Genomic DNA, 24,906 nt, shown 5'->3' with positions numbered 1-24,906 from the left:
GCAATCTCGCCTCTCTGACTTTGGCTCCCAACCGTCCAACTTGAGCTGACCCTCTAATGTCCTCATTTCTAATCCTATCCATCCTCGTCACACCCAATTCAAATCTTAGCATCTTTAACTCTGCTACCTCCAGCTCTGTCTCCTGCTTTCTGTTCAGTGCCATCGTCTCCAACCCATATAACACAGCTGGTCTCAATACCGTCCTGTAGATCTTCCCATTCACTCTTACTGATACCCGTCTGTCACAAATTACTCCTGACGCTCTTCTCCACCCATTCCACCCTGCCTACACTCACTTTTTCACCCCTCTTCCACAATCCCCATTACTCTGTACTTAAACTCATCCACCTTCACCAACTCTACTCCCTGCATCCTCACCTTTCCACTGACCTCCCTCTCATTTACACACATGTATTCTGTCTTGTTCCTACTGACCTTCATTCCTCTCCTCTGTAGATCATATCTCCACCTCTCCAGGGTCTCCTCAACCTGCTCCCTACTATTGCTACAGATCACAATGCCATCAGCAAACATCATAGTCCATGGGGACTCCTGTCTAATCTCGTCTGTCAACCTGTCCATCACCATTGCAAATAAGACAGGGCTCAGAGCCGATCCCTGATGTAATCCCACCTCCACGTTGAATGCATCCGTCGCTCCTACTGCAGACCTCACCACTGTCACACTTCCCTCGTACATATCCTGTACAACTCTTACGTACTTCTCTGCCACTCCCGACTTCCTCATACAATACCACAACTCCTATTGATAATAACTCAAAATTATCCAAACAACAATAAATTATAAAATATATATAAAGTCACACTGATACATAACAGACTCTTCTTTCTTTTTATTTGTATTTCTGTGTATGATTGCCAACTCCAACCCAAAGCAATTTGCATGTGCCTAACATGAAGTAAAATGGGAAACTGCAGCTTTTACGAAGAAATAATTAAAAAGAAAGTTTCTACAGATTAAAAGATTAGGTATAATTGCTGATGTCTTGTAGTCAACACTATTCTCTATTCTATGTTGCTTTAATCTGTGAACACATCAAAATAATTTCCTGTTTTAATGCTCGTCTACTGTAAGCTACAGTATATGGCTTTTAGTTGTATCAAAACTGAACTCTGTGGTTGTCTGCATGACACACTTTTGCTCCTTCTTTTTTCAGGTATTCCAATGTCTCACCTTTGGAACTAGACAAGTTTTTGGAAGATGTGAAGTAAGTAGCATAGCTGGAAAGAATTTAGCCATCACTGTCATACTCATCACCATTAAGTTCATCTTTGCTTTACTATACATACTGTGGTGCCTTTACCTTATATTTCATTAGGGAATTTGTGTTATGGCCGCATACGAAATTGTAATATTATTATTATCAGCAAGCTCAATTGAACAGAACATCAATAAGTAAAAGGATCCAAATCAGATGTTATAGTTTGCGGAAGAAACTAAAATTCATATTTTGGTAGGGTTAAGGAAAATTAGTACAGAGACTTCATTGTAAAGCCTATGGGTGAGATCATGCACAAAGTATCAATCTGAGTTACCAGTGTTAAAGGTGGTCTTTATAGTTCAGCACATGCCAACTTCTGGGAGGTCAGCACATATACACCTCAGAGGAAATGTCAATACAAGGTTTAACGAGAGTTACTCTTTGTCTGCACGTCCCTCATTTGAAGAGGTAAGTTTGTTTACAAGGCTACATGGTGTATAATGTAAGCAAAGGCAGAAAAATAAATACCCAATAGAATGTAAGTTTAGAAATAGTTACATACAGATCATTGAGGGACAATATAGTAGGACCCATCCTGCCTACACAAGAAGCACACAAAGACTGTGCAGACCTAACGTTTGCTAAAGCCTCAAGTTCAAGGTTCACATTTACATTTTATGCCTGAATTTGATTGTCGGTCTGAAAGAAACTTAAAGATCAGTGCCTACTCCTAGACCAAAAGTCTGACTAGGAAAAGAATTTGTCCTACCTCAGAGTAGGACATCAAAAGTAGATATAAAGCATCCTTCACCCACTCCCAACAAGGAATTGGAGTTCACGTTTGAGAATGAACGACGTCACGATTTTATGATACCACAAAATGGCATTCATGAAGGTGTTTTGTAGCTTCCTTGGAAATCATAAAGTTGTTTTGTAGTTTTCTGATCATTTATGATAGTAATGCTAATAATTTAATGATTGCTTACCTGTATAAAAATAAAATATTCAAAGGGGTATGAATATGTTCAAATAAAAGGTTTATGCCACTCTCATGAAATACTCGAATCATGTGTTGAATCGGGCCATTCTCAACAATATCAAGAATAATACAGTAACAAGCACAGAGATGGAAACACTGAGACACACACACCGAATGACAGTAAAGCCTGATAATGGGCATGTTTATTTAATGGCTGTATTTTCAGAAGAATCACCTTTCTGCTGATATGGCAATGAAAGTTATTCTGAAACCAGCCATGATTATTTCTGCCCTGTTATTGAAGCCATAGTCACTCTTCCTGTTTTCCCATTCATCTTCCATAGTTGCATGATGCATCTGTCTCTCTCTCTCTCCCTCCATGATCTCCATGATCTTTATCCAGTGCCCTAGGAGTCTACACCTACCTTCTTGAACCCTCCTGGACTTGTAAAGTGTAACACTAATATTACATGGATTTGTGGAATGCAAAGCTCAGCATACCTCTGCTGGCTCATACAGTACAGTTTGCATCCATGGCCACCTGTGTGTTGATACGATGATATATCACTTGCAATTCACATGTGCATACTCCTCCACACTTGGGGCAGTCATCTTTATGTGTGTGCCGTTAATCACACCAGTAACTACTGGAAAGCCAGCAATTTCAATGAAAGCAGCTTCCTTTAATAATACCTCACATGGAGTAGAGGGGAAATGTATAAATCTATGGGTTACCTCACTCGTTGTAAGAGAGTTCAAAGTGCGGTGCAAAATTCGAGAAATGGTTGGATGTAACATACTTAAATTATCGTTGTCACAAAGCTGCTTTTTCCCTGTGGCCAAAAAATGTAACATTACTAACACTTTCATTTCAGCTGACAGCACATGGCTTCTTTCAGTAAATGAAATGATCATGTGATATACCAGATTTCTTATGAATATTATTCCATCAGGGCGGCACGGTGGCGCAGTGGGTAGCACTGCTGCCTCGCAGTTGGGAGACCTGGGGACCTGGGTTCGCCTCCCAGGTCCTCCCTGCATGGAGTTTGCATGTTCTCCCCGTGTCTGCGTGGGTTTCCTCCGGGCACTCCGGTTTCCTCCCACAGTCCGAAGACATGCAGGTTAGATGCATTGGCAATTCTAAATTGTTCCTAGTGTGTGCTTGGGGTGTAGGTGTGTGTGTGTGCGTGTGCCCTGCAGTGGGCTGGCGCCCTGCCCGGGGTTTGTTTCCTGCCTTGTGCCCTGTGTTGGCTGGGATTGGCTCCAGCAGACCCCCATGACCCTGTAGTTAGGATATAGCGGGTTGGATAATGGATGGATATATTATTCCATCTCTGTCAAACCAATACCTGTTTCAGTCTTTCCTGGGATGTGCAAGCTGATCTCTGCCTGAATGCAATTTTCTGGTAGCACCTAGCGAGTTTGGGCAACTGCCAAGTAATCCTAAATCCGGGTGAAGTTAGGAGTAGTTTTCTAAATTAGGAAAACTGATAAAATGCTTTTACTCTTACTCTTCCGAGTAGGACCAAATTTGTGTCACTCTGAGATTTCTGAGCCAGTTAGGACCTTTTCCTACACAGAAATGCTTTGTATATATTGGGCAGTGAATGAAGTAAGGCTCATGAAAAACCTGGAGCTGGATCTTCTGGGAGGCTTTGAAGGAATAAGAGATCCAGAATGGAGAATTCCAGGGATTGGACACAGAAAATCTAGAAGGTCTTTTGTAGTGAAAAGAAGGAGTAGTAAAAGCAGAAATATTTTTAAATAGGGATTGGAAGATGAAACGTAAGTCTAAATTGAGAAAAAGCTTATAATCAAAAGTAAGTCCTATCTTTTACCAAACCCCAATTTTAAACCAAAATGCTTAGACAAGATAACGGAATTGAGAAGTCTGTATTCAAAACACGCATAAAGCAAATCACGCCACACTTAAAGAATTTTTACACAATCTTGGAAAATCAGGAGGTACAAGACCCTTGACATTTATACCTTCTATTCAGTGACATGACGGGTCGTGGCCTCTGGTTGTCCTGCGTAGTAACGTGGCTAGAAACTGCCCACAAGAAACAAAATAATGTCATGATTAGACATTAAAAAAATCAGATTCAGCACATGTCAAAACCCTTACAGCAAAAGTGAAATTATAGAAAAGGAACATAATAAACCAGGGTGAAAATATAAAGGTAAACCAAAATAGAAAAAGAGCATGTTATGTAGCCTCGTATTTAGAGCACTAAGGCCAAGTTGACAGGATATTGAACGTGATTATGGCAGCAAATCAATATAGATAAGCCAGCTGATGATCTAAATGCTCATGAAAATACTAATCTTAATTCTCCTGGGGCCTCATGTATAAACGGTGCGTACGCACAGAAATGTTGCATACGAACCTTTCCACGCTCAAATCGCGATGTATAAAACCTAAACTTGGCGTAAAGCCACGCACATTTCCACGGTAACTCATACCTTGGCGTACGCAATTTCTCCGCTCGGTTTTGCAGACTGGCGGCACCCAGCGTCAAAGCAGTGCTACTGTTCCTGTGTGATCACCCTTTCTTTCTTAGACCCACGTTCCTGACGCGGCTTTATAAATACACTGAAATTGTAACATATTGTTTATTAGTGTAATGCATCTGATTGTAATTAACCTGTAGCAATATAATGGGCCAGGGAATAGCCATAGTATTCCAAATACCATAACTGCTTTAGCGTTGTAACTCTCACTGCATCTTCTTCTTCTTTCAGCTGCTCCCGTTAAGGGTTGCCACTGTGGATCATCTTTTTCCATATTACTCTCACTGCACCACTCGGAGTATTTATATCACTGTATCTGAGTCGGGAATCACAGCAGCAATTGATCGGAAAGAGAATTATCGGTATACAGTTTCAAGTACACACTACCCAGTGGCGTAGCGTAGTGGGGGCGGCACTTTTAGGGGGCGGCAAAATTTCACAATAAATAATAATAATATCTTGTAAAAATTTGAACCATACCTAAATAAGGGGGCGGCGGAATTTTCCTCCGCCCCGGGTGGCTGACACCCACGCTACGCCACTGACACTACCTCAACCATGGCAAAAAGCGTCAAAGCCTTTCCAGTACGGACCTTGCGTTTCAGAAACAGTTTCATCCCAAGAACTATAAACGCACTCAATCAGTCCATCAAGTGCTCCTTGTAGAACTGTTTGTACTTATAAGTACAATCACCTCACTGTAAACTTACACTACAGTTATAATATTGCACAACCTGCGCCACTTTATAAAGCGTGTATGATGACAATATCATTTTTAAGATGAAATGCAGCAAAATATGTTGCTTATAGTATACAGATAAAACTTTAACTTCATTTAAATAATCTGTATTGTTAATAATTAAATATGTGAGGACACGGTGCCGCAGCGCTAGCTAGTTCACGGATAGCTCCTGCCTTGTGCTGTATTATTGCTGGTGCTGACGCGACACTGGAAGGATAGACGGATAGAATAATTAAACATGTACTACGAAGATATTTCAATGTTCCTTAAAAGTTTTAAAGAATCAGAGTTCTAAGCTTACAGATGGCTTAACGTCTATTACAGAGCTGATTGTGTGGCGATTGGGTATTTGGAGAAAGAAAAGTATGGACAGGAATTGGAGGTTAGTACGTTTGAAAGAGACAGTACTTCTGTAATAAATTATTTCATCGAAGGTCGCACATGGCGCAGCAAGACTCTTGCGTGAGATATGAACAATCACTGCGCCACCATGTTCCCATGTTTAATAACATGCTTTCATTCCTATCATCATGAAAATGATATCACGTATACATCTCAGTATTTTAATTATTCAGAGAGCTGTAATATCACGAATGTAATGGATTCTGTGTCCTGTCGGAGAAAGAGAAAGAACAGAAGCACGTAGTGATTCACACACATAGAGCACATAGAAGATCAAATACAGAACAAAGCATTTAACGTGCTACTTGAGAAACTAGTAAAATAAACGATTTTAAGATGAAGTTTATGATGTTCTACTTTAATGGCAAAATAAACTACGTGATTAAAGTGGAAATTTCGAGATTAAAGTTGACATTTCGTGCTTTTTTCCCACTGTGTGCCTATTTGTTTTGTCTGTACCCTAATAAGCTTTCATACGACACTCAGACGGTGGGCTACGACTCGCCTTTTCACGGCGACTTTGATATGTGATTTCTTTTTTATTTCGGGCACTGTGCGACTTTGTGAACTTGATCTTTCGAGTTTCTCCGACACTCTGTCACTCGATCAACTTTCTTTTGTTGATTATACCACTGTTTAAACCAACAAATAGTACGTTTTTCCTTTGCCTCCACTTGGTATTCGCTGAAATTCTTATATTTTCCCCTGTGCTTTTCCCATTGTCTTTTCACAGAAGGCTATTTATATTGATTTGCATATTCAAAGAGGTGTAATTCTGGGAGGAGTTGGGGCGGGACAGAAGGCGCGTGCATGTACGTTACTTTTCACGCTGATCGGGATTTATGTAGTGGAAGAACGTGAAAGTTTGCTTGCGCACAGATTCCTGCATCTGGATTTTTCTGTGCGTACGCACATTCCCGCTTTTGTGCTTACGCCATGTTATAGTGTGAGTTCTACGCACGGCGTTATACATGAGGCCCCTGATGACTTGGAAACATACATTTATATGAATTGAAATATGGATGCTAAAAAAAAAGCAATGTGGGGGTTCATTAGCCCAGATATGCTTTAGCAGTTAGCCAGCTGTTCTGTTTTTAAATAAAGTGCCCATTTATATTTCCTGGGCTTTTGGTTTTTCTTGCCATAACAAATTTTACATTTAATCTCAAGGAGGCACAAAGACTACATTTCAGTATGTTGAATGATACCTCTAATGACTCTCACTTTGTTTTTATTTTTATCTATATGATTCAGAAAGTATACTTCCTTCCTTAAAACTGTCATTATAGAATAGCTGATCTATCTATCTATCTATCTATCTATCTATCTATCTATCTATCTATCTATCTATCTATCTATCTATCTATCTATCTATCTATTCAGATGTCTTCACTTTCTGCACATTTTATTGTGTTGTACATTTAACTTTAAATAAATAAATTTGCCATTTCTGACCATCAATATATATTCAATAAAACATAATGACAAAGTGAAAGCATGTTTTCAAATTTATCAAATATCAAAAACTAAAATCTCTCATTCGTGTAAACATTCAGACCCTTTGCTGTGGCATTCCAGGTTTGCTGAGCTGCATCCTGTTTGCTTTAATTCTCCTTGAGATGTGTCTAATATGTGATTGGAGTCAGCTTATGGAAAATTGAATTGATTGGACATCGTTTAGAAAGGCGCACATCTGTGTATAGAAGGTCCAACAATTCACATTGCATGTCAGGACAAAGACTAAGTCATGAAGTGCAAGAAGTCTTTATAGACCACCATCATAGAATTGTGGTGATGCATCAGTCTGAGTAAGGGTATAAGACCACTTCCAAAGCTTTGAGTGTTCTCAGAAGGATAGTGGCCTCAAAAAGTGTGAAATGGAAGATGTTTAGAACCACCAGAACTCTTCCCATAGTTGACCATCCAGCCAAAGATTAACTGGCAAGAAGAGATTTGCCAGGGAGGTCTCAAAGAACCCAATAGTCACTCTAACTGAGTTTCAGAACTCCACAGCTAAGAAGGGAGAACCTGTCAGAAGGACAACCATCTCAGCAGCATTCCATAAGTCAGGCATTTGTGGTACAGCGGCTAGACAGAAGTCACTCTTGAGTTAAAGACATATGACAATTGAAAAGATGCTCAGTGCGCGAGGAAAAAGATTATCTTGTCTGATAAGACAAACATTGAATTCTTTGGGCAGAACTCCAAGCACTATGTCTGTCAAAGTCCAGGGACTGCTCATCACCTGTCTAATACCATCCCTACAGTGAAGCATGGTGGTGGCAGCATCATGCTATAGGGGTGCTTCTCAGTGACATGGACAGAGAGCCTGGTCAGAACTGAGGGAACTATGAATACATCCTAATGCATAGAGGTCCTTGGAAATAAAAAAAAAAAAAACTACTCAAGAGTGTTTCTGCACTGTCAGTATTTCTGAAGTTATTATGTTTGCAGAGTTTTACATTTTTCCACTTGTGTAAACAGAGCCATGCTTATTTCTTTATTCTCTTACAAAGGAATGGAATATATCCCCTGATGAACTTTGCTTCCCCTCGGCCGCACCCTATCCCTCGTGCCCTCTCACTTTCTCAAGAGCACATGGAAACTGTGAAGACGCCCACTCCTGAACCACAGGAGATGGAAACCAGAAAGGTATGATTCTTCTTTTAGATAAGAGCCAGCTAACTATGAAATTTAAGTGTTATGTTATCTGGACAAATAGCCTTAGATGCTGATGTCAAAGGTCTATCTAAAATGGCACTTGAGCAGTGTGGGGCAGTAAGCAAACTTGTATAAGTGAAGGTCACTAAGCCTCGAATGGCGGTTCAAAGTATTTAACTTGACGGAACCAGAATTTTAGAAATTAATTTGAAAATATCAGTGTTGCATAAATTATAACCTGACATCAATTTCCCACTCATAATAACTTTGAACACCTGCTTATGGCTTTTAAATAACTTTATGGTTTGTGTTCCTTACTTTGTCCTTTACAAATGACATTTAAGTGTACTTGTCTTCTTGTGTTGTGTCTGGAAGTTTCATTCATTCCACAAAGAGTATTTTCTTGGTTAATCACAATACAAAATATCCCTTCATGTAAGTATCTATCTGTCCACTTTTGAACGAGCTTAAAAGAATACTCCGCCCAAAAATGACAAGTGTTAGTCTATGTGGGTTGTAATGATGATCATGAAAACATCTTAATCTCCTGTTTTCATGGAGAACAGAGATAGCAGACTTTCTGAGAGAATAGGCATCTATGAGAACCTGAACCATAAGAAACAATATAAAAATGTCTATGGAAAAAAATCTGACTTTGCTTGTGTGACATAATCCACACATCAGATTATCCAGTCATTTGCTCACAACGGGCAAAATGCATGCATTTTTGAAAAATATATTGTTAAATGAATACTTCTGGAAAACCAGAGCAGTACATACAGAGGAAATGCATCTACTCCAGATCATTGAGAACTTGACTCTCCACATCATTTATTGGTCACTAGTCCTGACTTCAATTCAAAAGCTTGTTCACGTGTAAATTCATTTCCTCTACATTCACTATTCTGATTTTCTGGAATTAGTTATCAAATTAGTTATCTGTATATGTATAAAGTGATAAGACGTCCGCCTCTCTGACTTCTGTGCTCTTGCCTGGGTGTAGTGTCATCTGCTGTTCACAAGAAGGCGAGAATTTCTGATGAACAAATGTGTAAGATAGTAAATCGTATGGTGTACATTCGTGGGCCCGCACTTCACACTTTTCATGACACAGCTGTAATGTTCGATGAAGAAAGGCAACAAGAAACACAAAGAAAGAGGGATGTAAGGGCTGGCATATTTGATGAATAGAGGTTTGTAAAGTGCATGACGCGATCGAAACAGATGGACTTAGAATTGTACCATTAAGCCCGTTTTAATAAATGAGTGTTTCACTATGCTAGTTTAACAATATTCTAGAAAAAAATGCATATGTTTTGCAAAATTGTTAGCATACAACTGGATGACTTGACATGTGGATGAACTGACACCAGTAACGTGAGATTTTTTCATGAATGTGTTTGCTGTCGTCCAGTGTTAGTCTCCATAAACACCCTTTCTATCAAAACGTTTATCCCTGTTCTCATGAAAACCTCATTTTTGGTTGAGGTATTTCTTTCATCTAAATTAGGACTACCTGCCTATCCAAGCAGCATCAGCCATAACGCAGGAACAAAACTTGGATGGGGTGCTCATGTGTCACAGGTATATTTATACATATACAGTACAGTCCACTCACTCGCTTTCATTAAATTATTAATGATGCTGATGATATCAATAAATTGAATTTTATAACATTCTTAATTATCTGATATATAATGTATGGCCAAAAGTATGTGGACATCATTCCAAAATGGAGTTTAGGTGTTTTAGCTGTACCCACTGCATAAAATCAAACACACAGCTTCTTTGGCAGTACAACGCGTCATACTGAAGAGCTGAATAACTTTAAACAAACTACTGGCATAGGGTGCCACCTTTGCCTCAATTTAGTACATGAAATTTCTTCTGTGCAAGCTGTGGAAGTGCTATTACAGTGAAGTGGAAGTGTCAAAGGGCAATAAGAGCTCAGCAACAGAATGGTGGACCACGTAAACTCACAGAGTGGGGCCACCGAGTGCTGAAGTGCGTATTGCTTAAATATTACTTATCCCCTGTCGTGTCACTCACAACAGAGTTGTGAATTGCCTCGGGAAGCAACACCAGCAGAAGAACTGTGTGTCAGGAGCTTTATGAAATGGGTTTCCATAGCTGAGCAGCTGTAAACGAGCCTAAAATGACTATGCACTACGTCAGGTGTCAGTTGGAGTGGTGTTAAGCATGCCGCCATTGGAATCTGGAGCAGTGCAAACATGTTCTCTGTAGTGGTGAATCATGTTTCACTCTCTGCAACTCTGATGGATGAATCTGAGATTGGGGGATTCCAGGAGAACGCCACCTTTGGGACTGCATAGTGCTTACTGTAAAGTTTGGTGGAGGAGGAATAACACTCTGCAGTTGATTGTCAGAGTTTGGGCTCAGCCTCTTGATTCCACTGAAGGGTACTGTTAGGCTTCAGTATACAAAGATTATTTAGACAATTGTGTGCTTCCAGCTTTGTAGCACCAGTACACAAAGACAGGTCCATAGCGATATGGAGGAGCTCGAGTGGCCTGTACAGAGCTCTGATCTCAACCCCAAAGAACACCTGTGGGATGAATTGCAGTGCCAACTGTGAGCCAGGTCTTCTCATCCAACATCAGTACCTGACCTCACGAATGCTCTTCTGGCTAAATGGACACAATTTCCCAAAGACACACTCCAAGATCTTGTGTGCACCCTTCCCAGAAGTGTGCAGGCTGTTATAGCTCCCAAGCTGTGGGCAACTAAATGTTAATGACTTCAGTTTTGGAATGGGATGGTGAGCAACCTCATATAGATGAACAAGTGTCCACAAGCTTCTGGCCATATTGTGTAACAACATATAATAATACTATGTTTTATTTTTTAATTCTAGAATGAACTTTTACCTACACCAAGTACACATATGTATCATTTGTATGAACATTATAGGCATACAAAGTTGGGAATGTCACACTGTGAGATGGATTTAAAATTAGTGAGTTGAGAAATTAAAATGAATGGATGTATATATCTATTGGAAAGGAATACCTTCATTTTAGGTCTTACATGTCAGATTCATTCATTCATTCACTAAAGCGATAAAGTGATGCTTTGTCAGCAAGTGGGCCTCAGCAACCTTCGTTGTTGCTTTGGCTATGCTGGTGCAAAAAAAGGAACGTGAAAGACAAAGTACTGTAAATATGAAGGGATTTCAAGACAGCTCTTGGAATAAATGCAGTATATTCAATTCATTTTTGAAATGTATTGTGAAATTTGTCGAAGTGTTTCTCAATTCAAAATATGTGTGCCTGATATCTAAGTACAGTAATAAAAATGCTATTGCTCATTCTGAGGGAAAGGTAAATGAAATAGAAGATGTCTGTCCATCTCTCCATAAATACCTGGTCATCCAGGGTAACAGAGGGCCAGAACACAAGGCAGGACCCATAATGGGGCATAGTGCCTGTCCATCACAGGGCACAAACACACACACACACACACACATCCACCCTCATACCTAACTCCCATGACTTTGGGAGGTGGGTAGAAAAACTAAGCACTCAGAATAACAAGGTATGGGGTGGATGTGCAAACTTCACTCCAGTAGCAAGTGGGCTGCAGTTCAAACTGAGACCTCTTGAGCTGCGAGAAGCCAGCACTAACAAACCAATACACCACCCAATGGACGATGCAGACTGTAAAATCTAAAGATAGAGAAGTGTGCTACATTTACAGTATGTATTTGTTTTTATTTATCTGGTGTGATGGAATTAATTCACCATGTCGACATTCCTCCCTTGCTGTCTCCTGTGTATCACTTTATTGACTGCCTACAAAGGTTGTCTGCTTTTCAAATACACAGACTGTAGCTGACAGGTCTGGAATGGACTCAGATATTCCATTTGTTAGTCAATTCAGGATCTCTTGCACTGTCTCTTAGCCATAGTACTAGTGGAATTCATGGGGTAATACAACGTTGACATTGTAAAGGTTTATTGTCTACATAAGCACAATAAAGGATATTTGACTTTTGCTGTGAGTTGAATGTTCTTCAGTTTCTTAACACTATATAGTAGGCTTTAGGACTTCATTTTTAAATATTGTGAACGGCATTTTGAAACAGTGTATCAATAGTATAATTAGTAGTCCAGCCTTTTGCCGGGCAGTCTGCTTCATTACATACTGTCTGTCTTGTATTCCAGGTGGTCCAGATGCATTGTAACCTGGAATCCAATGAAGAAGGGACTAAGATGCATGTGGGCATTGTCTCTTTTACTTCTCATAATTTTGTATACGCATAGGTGGTGGTAACATTTCCAAAACTGACCTGAATATTCATTTTTCTCTGTAGCTGACACTGTTCTTGAAAATGGAAGATAAGCTGCACAGGCAGTTAAGCTGCGATATCTTTCCTGGTAAGTAATTCATTTCATTTGCTACAAGTCTTATCAGCCAACAGCACCGTCAGTCAATGGCCTTAAAGCCCCACTCCTTACGAATGGCCACCTACCTGTCATGCAGCTTCTCTTTATGTACAGATGCTTCAAAGTAAGATTGAGTGAATTTTGAAGCCCACCCAAAATCCTTTGAGGACACATGTTTGCAAAATAATATCTTATAGGAATGCTTTTTTTCTAACATATTACTTACCCCATGTGGTTTATAGTAATGGCTACGAAAAATGTTTAATCTCACGTTTTCAAAGAGAACAGAGATAATAAGCTTTTTGATAGAATATGTGCCCATGGTGACCAACAATGGACCAATATACAAAGTCCATGAAAGAAATCTCACATTAATTGTATTGCGTAATCTACATGTCAAGTCTTCCAGTCATATACTCACAATAGGCAAAACACATGTATTTTTTGTTGTTACAATATTTTTAAACTAGCTCTGCTTCACATCTAAGATGGGTTGAAATCCAAGTTAACAATGTAGACCTCAGCATTAATGTTTGGAGTGAACCATGTTATATCAGAATCAGAAAACTTTATTAATCCTGAGGGAAATTACTTACGACATTTGGTATGGTATTTGTAAAAACAGTGTTAATGTTTGTGATAAACCATCAGTTGGAATGACAAATGCAGTGCATTTTATTAGTAAAAATATTTGTGATGCGCCATCTGTTGGAATGACAGAAACATAGTAACCGGACAGACATACTGACACTTACCCTTTTATTAACTTGGATAAAAACTTCTGGAACATCAGGGCAGTGCACGCTGAGGAAACTCGATCATTTGAATTGAAGACTCGCTTCTGCTTCTCCTATATTAGTACCGAGTCTTCTCTTCAATTCACAATGTGAACAAGCATCCTCTGTGTGCACTGCTCTGATATTCCAGAAGCTTTTATTTAACAACCCTTTTAGCAAAAAATGCCTGCGTTTTCCCCGTTTTGGGCATATGACTGAATGACTTGACATGTGGAATATGTGACATGAGTAACGTAAGATTTTTTCATGAATGTTTTTATATTGTTTGCTGTGGTCCAGTGTTGGTCTCCACATATGGCCATTCTATCAAAAAGTTTGTTTTTTCCGTTTTCTATGTAAACATGAAATACATTTTTTTCATTTGAATATTCCACCCAATTTTTTTTAATGTTACTTACCCCATGTAGTTTGTAGTGATGGCTAAGAAAAAATTTTAATCTCATGTTTTTATACAGAATGGAGAGAAAGAGGTTTATTATACAACTAGACATTAAGCCCGTTACAATAACGGGCGCTAGAACAGTAGTGCATTCTCTTTGAGAATTTTCTTTACGCTCCTTTACGCTGTTCCTCTATAGATCTATTTGCTCTTCTGAGTCTTTCTCTTTTAGCGTTTTTCTGACGCTCATTATCTTTTTCTTCTTTTTTGGGTGGCATGTTGTTAGTAGATAGTCACAGTAATAGATAGGCTTGTACATCCGTAATATTTTCTGTTACAGTAATACTGGCTTGTATGTGGCTGTAATATGCGTCACTGTATTGTGTGCCTTTAATTTTCTCTCGCAGTAATACTGGTTTGTATTTCCGTAAAATACCTGTAATTTTCTCCGACAGTAATACTGGCTTTGATGTCCGTAATATGCGTTTAATTTTCTGTCATAACAGTGGGCAATCAGCAGATTCTCCCCAGCAACTGATGTAATGTGTGGCGTGTAGTTGATAATCGTGCTTGTGGCGTCTCTCCAACAAGTACTGTGCAGTTCCCCAGCAAGTATTTTAATCTGTGCTGGTGTGCAGCTGATTATTATATGTGTGGTGTCTCCCCAGCAACGGATTTTATGTGCGCAAAAATAAATCTACTTTTAAAAGTCATCCTATTGTAATATCATGAAAATTCGTATATTTAGGAAAACCCCTTCAACGACTGACACTTTACACTTTACCGGGCCAAGTTTGTTAATCGCAAATCTGACATCCTCAGAGTGAACACTTGCACAACAACAAACACTAATCCCACCTCTTTGGGGAAGCTGGTCTCCGCGTCTCAGTACCTGTTTGGATTTTTCATGCGTTATGTTTTAGGTCTTACCTCATTTACCGAAATTCGATTGGATCGGCCGCCCTCTCTGTCTTGTGTGACACGTCAGGCGGCCTTTGAAGCATCGCACCGCGCCCCGCGCATGCGCACTTCACCAGAAGACACACACACACGGACACTGGACGCACACAGGGGTTTTATTAAAGAGGATAGAAGGCAGTATTAGCTAGTGCTGTACAGTGGAAAATATTAATGGAAAACAAGAAGAAAATAAAACTCAGTTACTTGAGTTGCATAATCCACATTTCTGCTATCTAGTTGTATGCTCAAAACATGCAAAAAACATAAAATATTGTTAAAACGTCGGCTCTAGAATTCTAATTATCAGCGTGCACATAAACAGGAAACCTAAAGCTCCTTAGGAAGGACTTTTTGAAGACCCAGCTTCTATCACCCCAAACCTCATTTGTTTGTCAAGAGTCCTGTCTTCAATTCAGAAAGTCAAAAGTGCAGCAACATCAACGCATCCAAAAAGGCGGATGTAAAGTGCAGGAAACAGAGGACACTCGGTGCAGCACTACAGTATAATCGGGAGGAATAAGCAAAAGAGCAGAGTTTCCCTTTGGATACAGTTTTGCAAAACTGAAGCTATAATTCATTTTACTTGTGATCTTGCAAGTTCAAGAGTCACTTAAGAGTTTTTTTTTTTTGTTTATAAAGGCATTTCTCGGGTGTAGAAAGAAACAAGCACTGTGATTTTATCAGAAAAGGTTCCAAATGAAAAAAAATGTGGGAACAGTGTTTTTTGGAAATGCAATATTGTAAAATATAATCTACAATGAGACAAGAAGGCATTCTGTTGGACAAAAGCTGTCTTCTCCTACACAAGCTTTACGTTTTTATTGCAGTTTCACTACCAGAGAGCCTTTGAGAATTCAACTAAGATGAACATACCCAGACGAAGTGACATAGTGTTTGCTGAAGCTCGTTCTTGGACTAATCATGTGCTTGGTATGGTGTTAGAAGTGAATGCGAGGTGCAGACAGGCGAATAATTGCAGGGTGAGTCCCAAAAGTGTTGGGGCGCCCCTTTTTAATTGGCAAACAAAATAACTCAAAATCAGTGCTCAAGGGCACAAGATAGAAATAATACAAAGCAGCCTTCCTGGCTTCGTTGAAAGGTTTGGCTCTTGAGAGCAAGTCAGTCATAGGAAGTTACGTCCTTTTGACCAAGTTCAGGTCCAAATGAGACCCCGACATCAGGAAACGTTGGGACTTTTATAGCCCCTCCTTGAAGGGGTGTCTTCTCGCTGCTGCAGAGGGGAAAAAAGATGAGACTGTTAGCAACAGTGCCCCTTCTCGCCCAAAATGGGATATTGTGCAACTGTGACCATTGACTTACTTGTAATCAGTGAAATCCTAAGGTTTTTCTAGACAGTACTTATATCATTTGGAAAGAGTAGAATTAAGTAATAGATAAAAACAGTAACTCTCTTCCATTTTATCTTGCAGCTGACAGTTCCAAGGATTTGGCAAATGAGCTTGTTCATTACGCCTTCATAAGTGAGGTAGGTCACATTCCAGGCCAACGATGAGACACATTCTGCATTACATCCATAATAATTGCAGGAACAATTAAAACCAATAGATTCTCTCTATGAATTAATCATTAAATCTGTGCTAATTTCTCATAAATAGTCAAGGGAACTTGCTACATGCTTTCAGGAAAGGAAATCTTGTAATTATAATTAAATGCACAAAAGTATAAAGTAGATGCTTCCTGCTGTAATCTGGATTCTAGTCCTAAATGGATTCCTACATGTGCTTATTGTTTCAAGGATAGGATCCTAGCCATGTCTTCATGTTAGTGAATTGGTTATGACAATATGATTGAATAAGAAGAAAATTTATTTTGAAAGTGTGCGCTTCAGGGCAGCATGGTGGCGCAGAAGGTAGCACATCCTTGGTTAGAATTCTGGGACCAGTCATTTTCCGTGTGAAGTTTTTATGTTCACTCTGTGTCTTTCTTGACACATTTCAAAGAAAAGGGTGTTAGATTGATGGATGATTATATGATGATTCTGTATGAGTAGGCATGAGTGTTTGTACATGTGCCATGCTATGGATTGTTGTCCTGTCCAGCAGCGTTCTCTGCCTTTCACCAAGTGATGACTCCAAGGGCTTTCCAGTGGGACATATATGAGACTGTTATGTTTTATGAGTGTATTGTATCATATAGTATTCATAGTTTTCACTTTTTCACAGTTTTTATTCAGTTTTCATTCATAGTTTTCACTTTTTTATTATACAGTATTGGATAACAGTGGATGTAATTTGCCTTTTTTGACAGAAACAGAAAAAGACTCCTTAAAATCAAAGTGAAAAGAGATCTCTGCAAAGTGGTCTAAATTGGGTCCATAAGTATTTGGACAGTGTCACAATTTTCATAATTTTTGTCTCTGTAGGCCACCACAATGGATTTGAAACAAAGCAATCATTATGTAATTTAAGGGCAGACTTTCAGCTTTAACTTAAGGGGTTTATCAAAAATATCAAATAAGCCATTTAAGAATGATATCCGTTTTTCTGCATAGCTACCACACACCCGCCCCCCTCCCTGCCCAATATTGCACAAGTCATCTGTCATGTCAGGATGAGACTGATAAATGTCATGACTCAATGGCCTGGGTCAAGCCGTGATTCATTTATTTTGAGGCAAAGTAGCATTGATCAGAGGACTTGCTGAAGGTGCTGGCTTGCTGGTGAGATAAATGGCTGAACCCGCAGTTTTTCATAAGAACTATACTATTCATTATAACAGCAGTCATGTCATTACCTTTGCCAGGTGATAGTGGCCACCTGCTCAGACACTGCCACCTTATGCCTTTCAAATTCAAATACAGTTGGCAGTGGCTAGATGGGAGGCTGCTTTACCAGCCAGTGAAGGTCTACAGCCTGGTGATTGTATACTTATGAGGTTCATTAGCATAGTCCATGTATGGTTGTTCCAGGGTGGCAACTGGGCGGGGATCAAGGTGCATTTATGTACACACACATTTATAAGATGATTGTAATTCATAAATATAGTTGCTGAGGAATGGTGTATGCCAGGTTTTATAAAATCTGATTTTTTTTGGCATACACAGTTTCCTGTTTATTGGCGTCCAGATATTTTAATGATGGAAACCATGTAAAGTTTTAGAAATGAGACCCTGGAACACTAACAGCTTTCTCCATTATTCTTTGCAAAGCTGCTCAAGGTCCATGGGGATCATAAGTAAACAGTCTTTGTCAGATCCATTCACAGATTCTCCACTAGACTGAGATCTGGACTCTTGACTCTGCCTCTCCAGCAGTTTATTTTTTTCAAGCCATTCCTCTGTATCTTTGATTTTATGCTTTGAGTTTTTGTTTTGCTGGAAAACAAATTTTCTCCCAAGGCACAGACTTTTCGCAAACTGCATCATGTTTTCCTCCAGGATTTCCCTGTACAGCAGAACCTTGGGTCACGACCGTAATTCGTTCCAAAACTCTGGTTGTAACCCGATTTGGTCGTGAACCGAAGTAATTTCCCCCATAGCATTGTATGTAAATACAATTAATCCGTTCCAGACTGTACGAACTGTATGTAAATGTTTTTTTTAAGATTTTTCAGCACAAATATAGTTAATTAAACCATAGAATGCACAGCGTAATAGTAAACTAAATGTAAAAACATTGAATAACACTGAGAAAACCTTGAACAACAGAGAAAACTAACACTGCAATAGTTCTCGCTATAGCGCTACCAACTGCTCGCTAAAAACACTTTTTTTAATGAGTTTTAAGCACAGGGAAAAAAATGAACATTTGAAAAATCCGTAATTTAATAAACAACTAAGAAAAGTAACATTGCAACAATGCACGCTACGAACCGATCGCTGTAAACAGAAGTGAAGTGGAGGTTAAAATCCAATAGAAAAAAGTCTTCATTAAATACAACGAGGTTAAAACAATGCTGGAATCAGTCTCTTTAAAAACAAGCCCGGTGCATTCTTTAACTGCCTTCTTGGCCTTATGTGGCCAGCCCTCTCTCTCTATCGCACGCGCGTGTGTGTGTCTCTCTCATGTGTGTGTGTCTCTCAGTGTGTGTGTGTGTGTGTGTGTGTCTCTCTCTCGCGTGTGCTCGCTTGCTCGCACTCTCACACACTCTCTCTCTCTCTCTAACTCTCTCTCGCTGCACAGGGAATGCACAGGGAGAGACTGAACACGTGCGGAAATCATCGGCACGCACAAACCGAAAGGGAAACTGGCTTGTTCGTATACCGAGTGTGTGGTCGTGAACAGACGCAAAAGTTTGGCGAACTTTTTGGTCGTAACCCGATTTGTTCGTGTTCAGAGACGTTCGTGAACCGAGGTTCCACTGTATTTCACTCCATTCATTTTACTTTTGTAAGCCTCCTAGGGCCTTCTGCAGAGAAGCATCCCCAGAGCTGGATGTTGCCTCCACCAGGCTTCACATTACGGTGGGGATGGTGTATTTTTGATAATCTGCAGTGTTTGGCTTACATCAAATATTGCATTTAATCTAATAGATAGAATCCCTAGCTTTTGCCTCATCAAACCATACAGATTTCTTCCAGCAGACCTAAGTGTCCCATGTGCATTCTGGCAAACTCTGTACAGGATGGCATGTCTGTTTTTTCTTAACAGTGGCTTTCTCTTTGTCACTCTCCCATAAAATCAATGGTGAGATTGTCACTGGTCTGCATAGTCTCTGCAGTCTCACCTACTGTAGCTTGTAACTCCTTCAGAGTTGTCATAGGCCTCTTGGTGACCTCCATCACTAGCCATCATCAGATTTTGTGGACCGCATACTCTAGCAGATCAGATTTACAGTTCTGCCATACTTGTCCCATTTCTTAATGATTAATTTAACTGTACTCCAAGGAATATCCAGTGGCTTGGATATTTTCTTCTCCCATGGCTTTTCATGAAGTTGCTTTAAATGTTCTTTTGTCTTGATTGAGCAGGTTAGCTCACCATGCTGACTAACCACAAATTGGACCTCCCGCATACAGAAGTGCATTTAGGCTACAATCACTGGAAACCTTTTGATTACAGACAGGTAATCTACTAATCATGTGACTTCTAACACCAATTTGCTGCCCCGGATTTGATTTGGGTGTGTCATATTAAATAAAGGCAGTGAATGCTTATGAGATCAATCATTTTGTTTTATATTTGAAATTAATTTAAACCACTTTGGAGAGATTTGTTTTCACTTTAACATCAGAGAGTATTTTTTTGCTGATCAAAAACTTTGTGTCATTCCAACAGATGGCGCATCACAAACATTTGTAGTAATAGTGTCATTTCGATAGATAGTGCAACATAAACAATTCTAGTGATTAAATGCATAGCATGTGTCATTCCAACAGCTGGTGCATCACAAACATTAACACTGTTTTTATGACTCTTAATACCTAATGGCAAATAACAAACATATGCATTGAATTTGTCATTCCAACAGATGGTACATCCCAAACATTTGTAGTAATGCATTTTATCTCTATATATAATCTTCATTTGGATCTTGATCTTTGTTTGTCCGTGAATGAATTAGAAGAAGAAGCACTAGATGGCAGTAGAGAGACAGTTAAAACATAGGCATTGCATTAAGAATCTCCTCCAGGCTTGTACTACTGAAGACTGTAGTACCCCAGTCACACCTCAAAACACAGACATTCAAACTAAACAAATTGTTGTGCTTTAAATTAACTAATCTTTATATATAATCTTCATTTGGATCTTAATCTTTGTTTGTCCACGAATTCTACGCATGCGTAGACTACCTTCCAGTTTAGTACGTTGTTGTTACTCACGGATGTCAACAATGTGCCGGAATAACGAAAGGGGTGGTGGACAGTGTTAACGCTGGTTAGCTCCTGAGGCCTGGTTAGAGAATGAGATTGCCGAAGATAAAAGGTACGTGCCTACGTAACATATGAATGAAAGAAAGACAGTGGGTAAAATGAATGACAACGTAACAGCATGTTCCGGAAATTATTATTGTTACGTTGTAGCCGGCAAGTGCTGCGTGTCTCACAGTTGTACCATGGCTTGCTCACATGTCAGTGAAGTGATCCCTATTTATGCTTTAAAGAGCCTGGATATCTATGTGTCCCCCTTTTATAACCATTGCTCCGTGTATATTGCCTTACTCTTTGGATTGCCACAAAGCAACCTGCGAGACTGGAGAAAGGTTGAGAAGAGATCGTGAGAGGAAAAGACAGCGTCGTGAAAACGAGACGGACTGTGAATAGAGAGAAGCAGAAATGCTCCTCCACCACCACATAATTACTATTTGGACAGTGATTCTGAGCAGGCCGTTCCTATCGAATTAATGTCCAAGGGTTCTCTTTTGTAATTTTGTTTCCCTTATAAAAAAATCATAATGCTGTGCGACGAAGGGCCCAGTTCACGACTGGCAGCCTCGTTTAAACAAGGAGCCCTTCACAGACAACTTTAACACGCGCAACGTAGTTGGGCGCACCTGGCTAGTTACTATAAATGTTTCTGATGTGTCATAGTTTGGAATGACAAATGCAACATATTTTATTACTATGTGCATTCCAAAATACATTCCAAAAAATGGTACACTGCAAATATTATCACCAAGTTCCATGTTTGATTATGGTTTCGTTAAGATTTCAAGATTAGATTTCAACCCGTCTTAAATGGGTAGCACAGCTAGTATAACAATAGAATGTGAAAACCTTGAAGGAGTGAATACTTTTTATAGGCACTATAAGTGGGTCTCAGAATGTATTTAGCTGTATATGAGAATGTTATGCTTTGTAAGTGTAAAGTGCAATATCAGTCGAGCAATAACAGGGTAAGTGATCAGCTGCATGTTAGTTAGTACTGGGACTTACAGTCCAACTTGGGCCCTTTCCCATGCATTACTTCATTAGATGATCAGATGATTCCAACCTCAGTACACTACAAGTACATTTTAACTTCAATTTGAAGCACCTGAAATTGCGAGACTGAATGGTACCACCTACTTTTGTAATCCCACATTGGATTATCTCTTGGTTTATATAATTTATTCATCTAATAACAACAGCATATCCTTGTTTTCTTTCTTCGTTGGTATGTTATACAGGATGACTGTGACAAGTTAGCCTGCTTTCTAGAAGATGCTTTTAACAAGCACCGAGCCAGTGGCTCCCTCTCTTCTGGAGTGATGATGATGCACTAAACGTATGTGGCAGCTTCTCCCAAAAATAGTTGTACCCCAGAGCTGTGGACAGAAAAGAAGCTCCCAGGGTTTCACTGCTCGAAGGAAAAGAAGACTTAAGAATGTTACCAAGGACTCGCGTGTGAGAGACACAAAACCTGCCAGTCCTCCCAGGTGGTGGCACAGTCCGGGGCTGGATCCTCCTGCTGCTGATTGTAATCTGTTCTTATATGAACCGATCCTAAATGTGTTTTAGTTGACATATTGTTAAATAGAATATTCCCTTTTTGGTGACACCAAACTTAATTTTGTAAAGGGGGATATATTTTGGGGCCTGGCATCATTTTGATGTGCAGAAAATCAGGTTTGTCAGGCATCAGTAGGTACTTGATCTGTAAAGAAATCTAGTTCTGTTTTTTGAGGGTTTTTTTTTTATAAAGTTGCCACATGGTTATCATGTGTATTACTCATGCAGATTGCCTTGTTCATCAACACAAACACACACTTGTACAGTAAATCTGTTGCTGGTTTTGTGCATTTTGCCATCTGCACCCAGAGTCCTGCTTAATAAACTGGACGGGCTAAGGCCCAATAGAAACCAAATATGGATGACCTGTTTTAATCTACAAAATCGACTGTATGAGTAGCAGATTATGAAGAATGAGTCCAAGTGAGGGGCAGAATTCAGTTCATTGGAGACGTTCAATTATTAAGAAAATGCTGGTTGTGTGATTAACTTGTTATTCTAATCACACTTGTGTAGCTTTCAAGTTGATATTTCAGAAAGCACACTAGCATGCTGGTCCACTGACATACATGTGGGCATTCTTCTGTGTTAGATTTATGTTTTATCTCTATGCTTCTGTGTAACATATTGTACAAAAATAAATTAATTAAAAAGAATGCTACATCTTTTTTAGACCTGATGCCAGAATATTGATTTTTTTTATTGTACTGAAATTGTTCTTAAACTCCTGCGTCTCTTCAGTTCGGAACTCTGTGTAAAGACGGTTAAGCCAGAGTATCTCTCAATTAAGCTGTTATGATCTTCTTTAGAGTGTTAAGTCTGAATAATGCTTAGAATAGTATTCTGTTGCTGTCTGCTGCACTGGATAACATAACATCATGTGGCAAATAAATCATCAGTATTTCTATGTGTTTTTCCACTCTATGGTAACTCATCCATATTCATGAGCGGGGTGGAGCCTTCAACCAAAACACACAATGTCATGTAAACGTGAAGCCGTAAAGCCAGATTTAGAACAAATTAAAACTGAATCATTAGTGGAATCAAATGATAGTGATAGTGACAATATGAATTGGATTTTGGATGTTAAACTCATGCAGAAGGCACTGTGCGACCGAACCACCTGCCTGGTGACTTCAGTTGCATAACACTGCATGGGGTGCAGCATCTACATGGCAAAGCTAAGCTGAAAGGTAAGAAAAATGTTAGCCTCCAAATCACTGTTCACAATACAGTAGCTACTGTATCAATGTTTGTGTCACTAAGTCTCGCATTGTGCTAGTCTACAATAACACGAGGGGTACATGAGTTATGCAGATCAGCCAGGGTTGCTATTTTTATGTCTGTTTTGTTCACTGGTTATGTTAGCTTTGTTGATTATTTAGTTTCTTTACGTTTAAGCATATTTTATTATATGTCATGTCTTTTGTGGGTGGTCCCCCAATTTGCTTGTCCACCTGCCCATCTCCAGCAAGGGATTCCCTTCAGCCCTATAAAGGCTGGAATAATCCACACTCCCTTTCAGTTGATTCTGAATACACTCTTGGTACAGTGAGTTTCTCTTGTGATTATTCTTGTGCGTTTGTGTTACTGGATTTTTTGCCCACTGTGCTCTGTTTTTTAACCAGTCTTTGGATTTGTGATTGGGACTTGTTTGCCTTGGATTGCCTTTTCTTTTTTCAGTTATTCCCTGCGGTGCCTTTTATGCTGTTCAGACCTTCACTGTTTTACAGAGCCCTTTTTGAAAATAAGTATTTTATTTATAAAGATTCTACTGTACATTGCCCGTTGTGTGACTAGCTGGGTTTTTGATGGTTTTTCCCCCTCTAGTCAGCATTGTTAGTAAATTCAGGACTTTCATGCTTGGGATCTCTGGGATCTCTCTAGTTCACATTCTACCCTCTCGTGTGTAACAATAGAAAAAAATATTATAAGAAATGTGAGCAAACCAAAAACATACTTCTACTGTCCAATTGCATTGTCGGACTGTGCGTTTGTGACTGTTTCAAAACATATCACACGAAGGATGCGGATTATATTTGTATCACTACAGCAGTGGACAATAGACATGCCTTTCCCATTGTATTTATGTTACCATGTTTCTGTTACATGTAATATCATTTGCTCATGTTGAAAAAAATTCAACATTTTTCACTTGTTTTTCCAGGGGTAAACGTAACACTAAAGGGGCTATACATTGTGCTGATGGCAGACCACCATAGCTTCTGCTTATCATTAGTGTTTTTCAAGTCAATTTTATTGCTTCAGAATCACAGTTTGTATTAATTTGTGACAAGAAATTGAGTTCTAAAGTGAAACATACTTCTTAAATTTTTTCAAAATAACTTGTCCACTCTTGCGTTTTATAATACAGCTGATGTGAAAAAAGGCCTAAAACTTGATGAATGCATCAATTTTTCAAGCCAAAAATGTTACTGAGCATTGATCCACAAC

General features: G+C 39.3%; 1 protein-coding gene across 2 annotated transcripts in view; it reads left to right on the top strand.

Annotated features, from left to right (window-relative positions):
- Positions 1-23,124, top strand: part of LOC114653738 (nuclear receptor-binding protein 2-like) — a 263,493-nt gene extending 240,369 nt beyond the window's left edge. For both annotated transcript variants that reach the window (XM_028804227.2, XM_028804225.2), the window contains 6 exons: positions 1,178-1,228; positions 8,376-8,511; positions 12,705-12,758; positions 12,854-12,917; positions 16,493-16,548; positions 22,131-23,124. In XM_028804227.2, coding sequence (XP_028660060.1) covers positions 1,178-1,228; positions 8,376-8,511; positions 12,705-12,758; positions 12,854-12,917; positions 16,493-16,548; positions 22,131-22,226 — 457 coding nt within the window. In that variant the 3' untranslated portion in view covers positions 22,227-23,124. The remainder of the gene's footprint in view (positions 1-1,177; positions 1,229-8,375; positions 8,512-12,704; positions 12,759-12,853; positions 12,918-16,492; positions 16,549-22,130) is intronic.
- The last annotated feature ends 1,782 nt before the right edge of the window (positions 23,125-24,906 follow it).

Source organism: Erpetoichthys calabaricus, chromosome 6, assembly GCF_900747795.2.
Source record: "Erpetoichthys calabaricus chromosome 6, fErpCal1.3, whole genome shotgun sequence".
Classification (NCBI taxonomy): Eukaryota; Metazoa; Chordata; class Cladistia; order Polypteriformes; family Polypteridae; genus Erpetoichthys; species Erpetoichthys calabaricus.
Note: the sequence above shows the minus strand (reverse complement) of the source record. Positions and strands in the feature narration are given on the sequence as shown.